This window comes from Formica exsecta, unplaced genomic scaffold (assembly GCF_003651465.1).
Source record: "Formica exsecta isolate Colony F162 unplaced genomic scaffold, ASM365146v1 scaffold341, whole genome shotgun sequence".
Classification (NCBI taxonomy): Eukaryota; Metazoa; Arthropoda; class Insecta; order Hymenoptera; family Formicidae; genus Formica; species Formica exsecta.
The window spans coordinates 99076-113068 of NW_021850665.1; the positions used below are offsets into that span (position 1 = coordinate 99076).

General features: G+C 33.1%; 1 protein-coding gene across 4 annotated transcripts; it reads right to left on the reverse strand.

The window, feature by feature from the left end:
• Window positions 1–872: 872 nt before the first annotated feature.
• Window positions 873–11639, reverse strand: LOC115238475 (nuclear factor related to kappa-B-binding protein-like). 4 transcript variants are annotated; one of them, XM_029812339.1, is made up of 15 exons: window positions 11432–11639; window positions 10796–10967; window positions 10469–10701; window positions 10104–10369; window positions 9616–9968; window positions 9179–9516; window positions 8842–9090; window positions 8521–8751; window positions 8211–8432; window positions 7592–7971; window positions 6557–6874; window positions 6259–6448; window positions 4826–5609; window positions 4452–4760; window positions 873–1886 (listed from the first exon to the last, which is right to left on the reverse strand). In XM_029812339.1, the coding sequence occupies exons 2-15, from the start codon at window positions 10943–10945 to the stop codon at window positions 1425–1427; spliced, it is 4485 nt and encodes a 1494-aa protein (XP_029668199.1). In that variant the 5' UTR covers window positions 10946–10967; window positions 11432–11639; the 3' UTR covers window positions 873–1424. The 4 variants fall into 4 exon arrangements, with proteins under 4 accessions (XP_029668199.1, XP_029668197.1, XP_029668198.1 ...); XM_029812337.1 differs by having other exon boundaries at window positions 10796–11041; window positions 11432–11638; XM_029812338.1 differs by having other exon boundaries at window positions 10796–11055; window positions 11432–11638.
• Between the last annotated feature and the right edge of the window lie 2354 nt (window positions 11640–13993).

Sequence of the window (13993 nt, forward strand, 5' to 3'; positions counted from 1 at the left end):
CGCGCCCGGACTAAAAAGTTATCGATTTTAATTCCGAACGAACTATTATCGGTTTTAATATCGCTTTCGCGGATTATTTCCAATCTAAAATCATTACATTCTAATCCATATTGTTGTCAATCCAAATAAACACGAATAATCGAATGGATATTGTGGCTGCCGTAGGTCGTCACATTAAGCACAATCCGCGATACAATAGTGCGACCCGCAACTTGGCGGCCCACGCGCTCGCGAGTCCGCGCGTAGTTCCGGGCGGCGCCGCTACATAATATCGTAATTTTATAAAAATAAAATGCATTTTAATTTTCTCGAGAGAATCTATAATATTTCTATAAATGCAAGACTGATTTTATCAAACAAATACTATTTTAAATTACAAACTCTTACAAACTGAACTGCTTCTATGTACTTGACTAGTTAACTTGATCGTAATTTTATAAAAATAAAATGCATTTTAATTTTCTCAAGAGAATCTATAATATTTCTATAATTGCAAGACTGATTTTATCAAACAAATACTATTTTAAATTACAAACTCTTACAAACTGAACTGCTTCTATGTACTTGGCTAGTTAACTTGATTTCATATTTAGTTTTGATTTTTGATTTTTTAAAGGTTTTTATTTTTTTAGAGGAAAATCATTTTTTAGTTTTTTATTTTGTATGACAATTATTTTCCAAGGAAAAATTTTTTTAAAAGTTATTTTTTGGGGATAAATATTAAACTTTTTTTGCGTACAAGTTGGGATTTTTTTATATACTTGGCGTATTTTTTTTTACCTTTTAAGATATACTACAAGTTATTATTATTGTTATCTGTATTGAATACATACAAATGCCAACTGAACACACATACATATATTTCATATACATACACAATGAATCATTTAATTTATTAAAAATCAGATTACAAACATATATCAGATAATTATAAAAAAAGCAAGATCTGTTTATATATTTATTGTATTGTTGAACAAGTATCTGGAAAAATGATTTATCTGTGTGTGAGTGTGTGTGAAAGAGTTGGACAAATTGTTTGCATTATTTTTGTTGCTTCTGACATTACAATCGAAGATCGCTTAATATGTGTATGTGTGTGTGAATACTACAAAAGTCAGTTTTACTAACATTGATTTATATGATATTAAATTGATTTATTTAACTAATTAATAATTTATGAACACTAATCTTTACTAGTATATATTTTTATTATATATTCCTTTTTATTATGTTCAATCTTATGGATATTACATAGTATAGTTATCAAACTAAAGTGCAATGTGTAATCACGCAATATTATATTTATTGAATATGTATAATAATGGGATCCTTTAAAGCGTTTTCAACTTAAAATATGTGATTACGTAACATACAAACAGTAAAAAAAACAGCTCTAATTAGTTTAAGTATGAACATCAACCCTATCAAGGTGTGTTGTACGAAGTATTCCTCGGCGATTGCGTTTGAAGACTCTGTTGCTGATTTGACATAGCTTGTGTGGAGGCTATTGTCGTAGGAGCAATAACTCGTGCGTATACAGCACCACTCGTGGCTTTCAGCCCGGTTGGAGTAGGGATTACTTTGAGTCCATGCAATGTTTTGATATTAAGCAACTGACTTGGCAAGATAATCGGTTGTTGCGTTTGTTGTTGTTGTTGCTGTTGCTGTGGCTGAGAGGTTGATTGCTTTCCTAATACTACATTTCCACCACTGGTGCTCACCGCAACGCCGACGTTCTTGTTACCGCTAGCTAATACAATAGGTTTTCCAGCGAGTTGAGCAGTGACCATGCGAAGAGTCTGAGGCTGTTGAGGTGGAGATTGCTGATGTTGTGTCACTGTTATTATTTTTGATGGACTAGAAGAAGCTTGCGCTTGTGATACCACCTACAAATATATGCATTATAAAAAAAGTATTATCAAATTTATACAACCACCAAATATATATAGATGTTCTCTATTTAATATCTTTCTATCTTCAATAACAAGAAATATCAAATATAATTGTTTTTTAGAGCTAACATTTGTTATAAACATATCTGACTTCTTAATATTTTTTTAAAGATTAATATATAATTCGAATCTTAATATATTAAATCTAATTGATCACATTAATTTTCTCCATTTATTTACTATTAATATTATTTTCTTTGTTAGTATAATAGTATGTTATTACAACATTATATTTTTGACACTCTGTTGCTTAATTTTGCAATTTTTTAAATTATTATTAAAATTGTTTTGTTTTTGTCAATAAATATATTTATCATCGGAAGATACGGTAGTGTCTGGCGCCAAATCAAAAAAGTCACGCGTAGCAATGGCAGGACAAGGCAGACCATGTCTCTATACGCAAATCGCTCAGTTGCGAATACCTTAGATTATCGGATCTCAATGATGGTTAGGCCGATCGAGTTATTAATAGGCTTAATCGATAGCTTGGATTTGTTTTATTCAGAATAAAAATTATACACTATAAAATTTAATTCTTTTATACCATGTTTTTTAATATTGATTGTTATATAATAACGCATAATATAATTGTGTATTTTAGTAAACATTTATATACATATTTTTTAATATACTTGTATGTAAATACAACTCATATACAGGGTGTCCCATCAAAAGTGGCCACCCCCTTTTACCTTTTCAACTAAAAGAGATAAACCATAACAAATATATATCGAATTAAATGATTCAAACTGAATTCTATTGTGAGCATAGTAGTTGCTTACAAAAGCTATCTGCATTAACGAACGGAGAGGTATGCATATTTTTTTTATGACAATTGTGACTATTTCGACACAATAAAAGTTGCAGCGCTATTTAAAATGAATACAATAATGTATAATTAAATATTTTAAATATTATACGAGTTTTATCGGCTTAAAATATCGCGGGCGACGTTTATCTTTTCATTTTCGGTCCTGCGGTATGGTCAACTTCTGACTCATGCGTTAGAGATTGACGTATGTCATGTTGTCATTTGATCATAATACTCGAGTTAGAAGTTGGCTATATCGCAGGGTCGAAAATGAAAAGGTAGACGTCGCCCGCGATATTTTTAACTGATAAAAAACTCGTATAATATGTAAAATATTTACATTAAATCATACATCGTTGTATTCGTTTCAAACAACACTACAATTTTTATTGTGTCGAAGTATTCACATTGTCATAAAAAAAATTATGCATACCTCTTCGTTCGTTAACACAGATAGCTTTTGTAAGCAACTATTCTATGCTTACAATAGAATTCAGTTTGATTTATGCTTCGAGAAATTCTTTATCTGAAAATATCTTGTAGTTATGGGTACGTACAGGAGACACAACCGTTGAGTAGCAATCAAACGTGATTGGTTCTTATTTCTAGAACCAATAAATCAACGTCGTATTTACAAGACGATGCTCAACGGTTGTGTCTCCTAAACGCGCTCTATGTTTATATGAGTTGTATATACAGGGTGTCCGATAATAATCGTATCATCTCTCGTGCGCAGGTAAAGCAAGTGAAATCAAGAAGTCCTTTATAATTTTGCGATTTTCGTAATAATTATTGAAAAATTTATTAAAAAATTGACCAATTCGCGCGAGTATAAGTGCGCGGTGAGAAAGCAGTCCAAAAGTATGTGGTTGCTAGATGTGCGACGAAGTTTTGGGTGGAACGCTTTACAAATGACAACGGTTACGTACACATATATATATGTATATAAGCAGTACATAACGCTGGATTCTCACGTCCTAATAATTACATATCAATGGGCTGTCCCTTTTCACTGCATTTATACCCGCGCAAATTGGGCGATCTTTGTTAATTAATTGAAATGATAAAGCAAAATGATAAAGAATTTTTCTCCTTGATTTCACTTGCTCTACCTGCACATGAGAAGTGATACGATTATTATCACATATTATGACACTCTGTATATCTATAAGCATATTAAAAAATACATGTATACAATGTATACAAATGTCTTATTGTTAGTAAAATGTACAATCATATTATGCGTTATTAAATATAACAATTTTAATATTAAAATATATAATATGTATGTATAATAAAAGAATTAAACTTTATAATGTGTATAATTTTTAATCCCAATTGGCGCACTTTTTTCATATCATTTTGATAGAAAAGATAGATTTAAACAATAACGTATACGTTGAGGCAACACTTCTTTATACAACTAAGTTTTGGAGAGATAAAATGTACATTAAAGAATAATTTTAACAATTTTTACATAATTTTACACGCCTGGATTTGGCACCTTATTTTATATATCTTCTGTAAAGATATTTATACATATGCATGCATGTGCACGCACATGCACACAAAGAAGATAAGCCATTAAAAATTAACAACTGTAAATTAACTCTAAGATGTGTTTTATAGAAAAATGTCTTAGATAAAAGAGCGCGCGCGTATGTGTGTAGTATGTAAAATGCGTTTACCTGGTATTGAGCTTGTATAACTTGTTTGCCCTGTCTATTAAGTTGATTTGCATGACCAGTAGTAGCCAATTTCAATCCTTTCTGAGTGAGCAAACTTTCGACGGAAATAATCTGTCCTCCACTGCTGTTTGTTAAAACTTTCGCCAGTATTTTCTGTTGCTGCTGTTGTTGATGGGGTGATTGTTGTATTTGCACGGCAATCGGTTTTCCTCCGATTTGCGCAATTATACGTTGCATTCCCGGAGTCTGCTGTATAGGTTGCTGTTGACTAGATACAGCACGCTGTTGTTGAAGTTGCTGCTGTTGTTGCTGATATTAAAATAAAATTAAAATAAAATCAATTAACATGATAGCGTAACTTATTTTAAAGATACCTTTAGTTGTTGTTGCTGTTGTTGTAATTGTTGTTGTGATTGATTATTTGATGATGAGGATTGTTTGATAAATATAGTCTGACCCTGAAGACTATGGCCTGTGAGTAATGATTTAATTTGACTTGAACTAACTAATTTAATCTGTGATGCTAAGAGAGTTTTGCCTGGTAAGACATGTGGTTGTTGTTGCGATTGTTGTTGCTTCATATTAGTAGTTTGTAAAATACTTTTCCCTGCTTGATTCGTTACTATAGTTGGTTGCTGTTGCTGATTTTGCATTTTTGTACATGGCAATATTGTCGTCAAATTCGTTGTAGTTCCGTTCGTTACATTAGAACTACTACTAGCAGAAATAGGTTGTTGCGCAGATTGCAACACAGAATGTCCGGCCAAACGAATAGTTTGCAGACCAGCGGATGTAGATACTTGAATTTGGTGATGTGGAAAATTATGTTGATTTGATTGTAGGAGACTTTGTGTGGCATTCGTTTTAACTATAGCAACCGGTTTCCCTCCAATAGTGGATGTCTTTTTCACCATAGTTATTGGAGTAAGTTGCGGTTTCGTTTCCATCGCGACATAATCACGGTCTGTATTTGTTATATTTGTTGACGTAATAGAAGAAGTTATAAGTGATGCATCTCCCGAGACGGCAGTTTCAGTACTAGAAATGACTGATGTTGTTATTGCGCTAACTGCCACTTCTACGTTAGTATTAACGGAATGTTCAGTAGAACTAGGATGTTCATTAACAGCTTTCCCTTCAGTTTTACGCTGCTCTTTCCTATAAAATTATATATATATATATATATATATACACAAGGTGTATCATATTCGCTTACACGAATTATGTAGCGTTATTTCTTAATGAAAAAAAAAAGAGTCCAAAAGTGTTAAATTAATTTTTTTCTATGATGTTTAATAAAAGAGGAATTATTAAATAAATGTTATTTTATCAATGCTCTCTTCTTTAGACAGGCATACGTCCGCAACCGTGCGCCGAATTGAATATAATCACGCAGACGCACACTATCCGATAAGCAGTTTACAGGCATATGCCCATCCAAAAAACGATTTTTGACTAATTTTTTTACATGCAGAAATAGCGCTATGTAATTCATGGGCCCGAATTATGATTCACTCTGTATGTATATATTACACATACCATATATATATATATATATATATATAAATATTGTGTGGGGGGAGGGAGGTGTGTATGGATGAATGTAGGTGTGTGTAATATATACATACAGGGTGAATCATAATTCGGGCCCATGAATTACATAGCGCTATTTCCGCATGTAAAAAAATTAGTCAAAAATCGTTTTTTGGGTGTGCATATGCCCGTAAACTGCTATCAAATAGTGTGTGTCTATACATATATATACATATATATATATATATATATATATATATTGTCAGATACTTACTTAGATACAATAGATTGCGCAGGTATAGTTGTTGTTCGCCTTTCTTTTTTGAGAATTTCTTTAGTATTTGGAGATTGTTCCTTATTCATATTGGTTGATTTGAGAATCGGTTGTAGCGCTTTGTTTCGTGACGTATTCCCAACGTTTTTTTTATTCTTTGCAATACCTTGCAATTGCTGATGGACCATTTCTAAAAAAATAAAAAGAGATTTTTATACACTCACAAACGAATTGAATGTATAAATACATCAAAAACACATTCTAATTACGATAAACAATTAATAAAATAAGAACAAACCAAATTCAGATTCGGACCGTCCTCGATGAAGATAAAGCCATTCTTTTCGACGAGGATAATATCTAACACAAGGATCTGTTTCATAATGTAGTCTATCGAGGGCTCCTGACACCACAGAATGGAGATATCCTTCTTTTTCATCATTGTCCTGTACTTTGAGGTATTGCGAATCCTTCAGTAACTGACAAATATCAGCTCGAGTTCCTTCACCATTAGGAAGTCGAGCGGTAGCATCCCTAACTAATGCTAAAATTGTTACGAAGTTTGGACGATCTTGTACCAGCAATGTATGTTCTCGCGCTTTAGATTGTCCTGAAGCTTGATTAACATAATAATAAAATTTAATTAATTTTATATATATAATTTATATAATAACTGAATAAGTAGCATTAAGGGAGGATAAGGCGCGCGTTTATCCTCGCCGCGTTGAAAAATAAGGCGCGAGAATCCGTGGTAACCACGTTGGTTAGAATCAAAGTTGGAGAAGAATTTCAGGTACAATCTGCCGTCGCTGTGCAACGGTAATGCCGTGCAGCGGAGAGCTAAGTATCTTGTAATCCCTCGCTTAAGATCAGGAACTTCCGGACGCTAAATGCGACTTACCGTTAGCGGCGGCTTTAACGTCATGTGAAAATTATAAGAGGTACTTCGATGGCGCGTAAGATAAGCGCCGCCGCGGAAGAAAAGCCCTGAAGCGTGGAATTTAGGACGCGGAGAACTTAAACGCGAAGAATCATATATTCAATCTATATATCAGTGGATCGATGCGTGCCGTCACATACAGGGCGTACCTGGCATCACGCGCTTACCACATATCTCTCTCCAGTGAATTTAAAATTTGATTTCAATTTAGCCAAGTTTTCCGTTATGACGTAGTCTCTCCGTATATATCTAATTTTTAATATTATATATATATCTATATATATATATATATATATAATTTAAATAAATATATACAAGATCAATATCAATAAAAATATTTTTATAAAATATCAAACAAGTATCCATTGCACTTTACATAAGCGTAATTCATACCGATGTTATGTTGATAAATTCCTTTCACCGGACCGACTACGGACGCATAACCGTGCATACGATAAGTAAACGCCTTGTGAGGTGCAGCATATCGCATACGTTCTTGTCTTCGAAATTCTTCTCGTTCTTCCGCCGTGGACGGGCGAACTTTCCATTCTGTAGGAAATAATGGGCGAGGTGGTTCCGAGTCAGTTGCAATGGCTCCGGCATCTATACTGGTAGATTCCAATACAGGACTTCCGCTTCTACCACTCTGTGAGCTTCCGCTTGTGATCGCGTTATTATTCATGCTATTGCTTAAAGAAGTAAGCTGAGTCTGCTGTGGTTTTGTAGCTGTTACAGCACTAGCAGCTGAAGTATATGGTGATGTCAATACATCTCTATATAAGTAAAATTATTTGTTGAATATAAAACTTCTCTTTATAACAGAACTATATCTAACTTATGACTTGTCATACAGCAAATGAATAATTGAATAATATTAGAGAGGCTCATAAACTGATTAAACAAGAAAGAAATTCAAGTAAAATGCTTATTTATGAAAATGCCTAATTAAACAATTCTATTTTATAATGTAGCAATGAAGAATTAAAAAGTTAATGTTTATTACGATACGTACTTATACATAAGAAATTTTGTACACAAATCTTGCAATCGAGTATCAGAGTCTCGTCCTGCACCAATCCAAGCATATACACCTCGACCTTTATTTTCTAGATAGGGTACGAGTTCCTGGTCTCGTTCTTGTCGTTGATCCAAATCTTGAGAATATGTTAATTCGCCAGCAAGAAATCCTAGAGCTAATGGTACTAACATGGGCCATGAAGATACCAAGGAATACCTACCAATATATAATACTAGTCATATAATTTGTTAACGGTGGCTTTCTTGAATTGTTCACAGTATAGCAGATTTTTCTTCGATATTACCAGTCATTCAAGGGTGAAATAGGATTGCCTTGCCACTGCATTACTGCCTCTTTCATCTCTGCTGCGCTCATACGATATTCACCCTTAGATATGAAGGCATCTCGCAACAAAGAAAAGAAACATGCGTGCGTTTCTTGCATTAATTCTGCTCCATTGTTATCTATAGTATTTTCGCTTGATGGTATAATCACTTCTTTTTCCGGTATTGAAATAACGGTCTCATTTTCGCATCTGATGTCAATTCGTCAATTTAAATATTTATGATTATAATTTCAATTAATTGCAATTATATAATATTAATATATATAGAAATAGACTCACTTGACATCATTGAGTATATCAATTCCATCATCCAGTTGGATTGGTAATTGTATCATATCAATACTATCTAAATCAAGCTCTTTCTTAGATTCATTTTCCTCTTCCTCTTCAGTTTCAGCTAGTATATCTTCATTCACGCCCGAACTTAATTCCGTTTTAATTTCATCATATTCCATATCTTCAACTTCTTTTTTTATCTCTAGTGCATTGATTATCACTGATTTGTTATTTTTTGGAAACATTGGACTTCTGTAAATTAAAAATATGAGAAGAAAATAAGTAAAATATCACAGTTTTATGTATTTATCTAAATTCATAAATGGTCAACCATAATTACATTTTCTTCTTAATTATTTGATGTGTTTCATATGTATCAACTGGCTCTGATTTTATAGGTGTTGTTATTTTATTATAATCCATATCTGAGACATTAGGTTGTCTATTATCATCTGTTGTGTGAGAATAGTCACTATTGTCACTTTCAAGTTTCACAGAATTGGAATTCGTAAATTTTAATGCGGAAGGACATAACGAATGTTGTTCCAATTTGATTTTCTTCTTGGCAGATGCAATTTTCATGAAATTACCAACTGAAAACTTATGCTTTTGACCAATTTGCGATCTTTGTGTGAGATCGGCAAGAGCGATTCCTTGAGTATTCAATTCTGGATGAACCTATATATAATCAATTTTTATTTAAATACATTATTGTAACACATATAAACACATATACATATAAACACATGCATAAAAAAACCGAGAAGTTATACATACATCACAAGAAGCTCGTCGTTTTTTATGTGCAGTTAACATGGCACGATAAGTTTCTTCTGTCTGTTCACGTACAAATAGTGATCTGCTCGAAGCATATTCCATTCGCTGCAAAGTAGAAAATACAGGTCGAATTGTCTCGTCCTCATGGTTGAGTTGTAAGCCTTTAACTAATAATCCTTGAAAACTCGTGGTAGAACGCCGCTTCCTTTTCTGTTTGGCCCCAGATGTTTGATAATATGGATAATTCTCTTCGTTTTCGGATGTTGTATCAGCAGACAATCTTGTGTTGGCCCCAAGTTCCACTCGAATTGCATTTAGCTCCTCCATATAACGTAGCTGGGTCTTCTCTTCAACTGTCATTCATTTGCGCGTTAGTATTGTCTTCCAGAAGTTATTATATATTTCTCTGCCAAATGGCTGAAGTGTGGGAGAAATATAAACAGCCGGAAAATATTTGACTATATTTTGCACATGGAATGAGCACTTACCCATTATCGGCTTTGGTTTGCGCCAATGAAATTTAGACACTGTTCGATTTGCTGGTTGATTGAAACCTTGTTTATATGCATTTGACAGTAAACTTTCTCGTGACTTAAGTAGTTGTTTTGCTAATTCATATGAACGTTTCTGTTCCTCAAACAATAATCTTCTTTTCTTTGCTTTTCGAACTAAACTACGTATTCTTTTAATATCAGGACGATAGTGACCAGCAGAAAGATGATTGTGAAATGCATCCAGTGCTGCTACGCCAAATCTATAACAAATTTATTATTCAAAATTTTCTAATATTAAATTGTTTCAGGAAATTGTTTATTATTCCTCATTTTGCAAAATAATGTTTAACATTCTTTACCTATTGTTTTCTCTGTTAAATAACATTTGTAATGATTTTTCCATTTGTGCCTCTATATTACAATCTTTTGGGAAAATAGGTAAAAGATTACATAATGTCTCTCTTTGACTTTCAGTAAGATATTCATTCCAAAAATGTGGATAATCTAGCATTTCTTTAAAAATATTAAAATATTCACAAAAATCCTGTGGTAATTTTACTTTAGTATTGGCAGCAATACAAGTTTCCCATCTCTAAAAATCAATTTGTTAAGTATAATTAATAATAATAAACTTTATTTATTTTAATAAATTATTAAGTACAAAAATATAATAAGATAATTATTACCAAAGCGTCAGGTGGCTCTATGTTTACCATATATTCTGCATTTTCATTCTCATCTTCATCCTCTTCTGCAGAATTATGACTTTCACTACTGCTTGTAGCATGATCTGCACTGTCTTCCTCACTGTCTGTTGTTGTACTATTGCCGCTCATAGTACTACTGCTACTGTCAGTCCTAGAATCATGCGTTGAAACTTCATCTTCCTCTTCCTCTGCTCCGCTATCTTCACCAGCTGAACATTCATCTATCTACAAGTATACCGCTTAATTTATGATGTTGATGTATGCATATATATAATAAAATAACAAAATAATTTCATATCAAATACAAAATGTTTTAATATTTCTTATAATATACCCCTTTTTAATGATTCTTACAAGATTTTTCTTTATTACATTATTACATTATCAATTGGTATTAACAATATAATATGAAATATAATATAAATGGTTGTGAAGTATATTATATCCAATAGATAAATTTAATCTATATATTATTATTAAAAATATATGCAAAATTTTAGAAAGAAAGAATTTAAAGTATACTATACATATGGAACTATATAATATATTATATTCATATTAGAAAGTAATTATACAGCATTGATTTTTCACACACAGTAATTAATAAACACCAACCTCCATTTCTGTGGTTGTATAACTTTATATACGTCTCTTTCTTATAATGATTTGTACTAATTTACTAAGATAACAAATCTTTATATACTCCTAATAATACACATAATATGTAACTCCAATGGAAAAAAAATCTAGATATTTTGTTGCTTGTATCTGCTTGTATAAACACTTCTATCTTCTATCAATGAAAGGGATCTGTTCGCTTTGTTTGCACTTTTTACACTAAAGCCTATCACACACAAATTGACATAACTGCATATGCATAGCATAAGACCGTCTGGACCAATGAGCATCGAAATAAAATCGCCATATTGATTTACATAGCATGCTCATTGGTCCAGACGGTCTTAAGCCCGTATCAGACTATGTATTAAAGATTGAAATTTGACCAATCAAGATAAAATGAACTAAAATTTTCTTGTTCTGATTGGTCAAATTTCAATCTTAATGCATAGTCTGATACGGGCTTTATGCTATGCATATGCCGCTATGCCAATTTGTGTGCGTCAAGCCTTAAGCCTATCACACACAAATTGGCATAGCTGCATATGCATATGCAGCTATGCCAATTTGTGTGTGATAGGCTATAAGGCTATGAGTATGTTTCCATCGAGGGTTCGAATTGCGGTTCGGTGGAAACATACTCTATCGCACACAAATGACGTTAAGTACTAACCGTAAATTTAGATTCGTCCGTAACCTTAAACTTCAGTCAACGCACAGAGAAAAACGTAACGTAGTATGCTTTTGTTACGTTACGTTTTTCTCATAAAACATTGTCAAGTCAGTTATTTTGCTTAAGCCCTTAAATTTAGTCCTACGCCGCACTAGATGCGAATTAATACTTCGGTGGAAATACTAGACCACTGACAGTTCTGTCCATAGACATAGTATATGTAGACCGAGCGTTTGCCTTTATTTAAGGAGTGGGGGTAAAGATGCACGTAGAAAAGTAACGTACTCTTAAGTAAAAGTAGCGTACTCTTTCGCTATGCTACATGCGAGTGAGAGAGAACGCAAGGGGCACGGAACAGAGTATGTCCTTTTCTACGTGCACCTTGGCCCCCACTCCTCAACACTCGGTCTAGATATACTATGTCTATGGTTCTGCCAATATGTCGTCATCCTTGTTTAGCTTTTGGTAAATAACAAAGATGACGATATGCTGACATAAGGTTATATACAGGGTGAGTCTTTTTAATCTTAACAATCAAATATCTCAAAACCTGTAAGTTTTAGAAGGAAACTTTTTAGACAAAAGTTGTTTAGTTCTGAGGGGGAAAATAAATAGGAATATTAGTTAGACCTTGGGTGGCATTGTTCAGGTCATATCAAGGTCACATTGAATTTTTTAAATTGAAACCTCTATTTCTTATTGCATATTCTTATAGCCCTTGTCAAGACCTTTTAGAGTTTTAAAAAGGTCTCGACAAGGGCTATAAGAATATGCAATAAAAAATAAAGGTTTCAATTTAAAAAATTCAATGTGACCTTGATATGACCTTAACAATGCCACCCAAGGTCTAACTAATATTCCTATCTCTTTTCCCCCTCAGAACCAAATAACTTTTCTCTAAAAAGTTTCCTTCTAAAGTAAGTTTTAGAAGGAAACTTTTTAGAGAAAAGTTATTTGGTTCTGAGGGGGAAAACTTTTGAGATATTTTCCTGTTAAGATTAAAAAGACTCACCTTATATAAGAAGGTTAAGTCATGAGCTCCGATTACCCATAATGCAATGCAAAAAATCGATGTGTGCGCAGTCGCTATTAAAAAGAGATGCTAAATAAAATAGATTGTTATTAGCTTTCGTGGCCTTTTGCAATGTATCATGGGTTGCTCATTGGTATATATAGTATCAATAATATGACTTAATCTTCCTATATGTAACCTTAATATTAGGGTATTGTAAAAGTTACGAATAAAACATTAGCATTAATGTATTCCGTGAGTGCAATCATTTCCTAGTAACTAGTAACGTCAACTCCCACAAAAGTATATCCGTGTAAACTAAGCCAATAGCTAGAGGCCTAGAATATCAGAAAAGCGCGAATTTTAGGCCGTTCAACAATAAGTCGTATGTCGTTAGTCGTAAGCAAATTGATTAATCACAGTCGAATATTCTCGAAATAATCGATTATTGTTGGTCAATTTGCTAACGACTAACGACATACGATTTATTGTAGAACGGGCCTTATGGTTTCTGCACACAGGACGCGAAAATGCTTGCCGCGCGGCAAAAGGCGCGGTAACCAATCAATTCTTCGCTTTAATGGAAGAGTTGTAAGTTGATTAGCTACCGCGTCGCCTTTTGCCACGCGGCAAGCGTTTCCGCGTTCTGTGTGCAAAAGCCATTAGACCATATACTACTGGGAATCGATCATGTATTTTTCTCTTAGGGCGGAAACGTGAAAAGTGAAAAGTTTCACGTGAACTTTATGATTTCGCTCGATCATATAATTCTCTCAGCCGCAGAAATGTGAAACTTTTCACGTGAACTTTTTCGCCATGAAACTTGGTGGCGGAAAGGCGAAAATCTAGAATTAATAAATATACTTCAGAATTA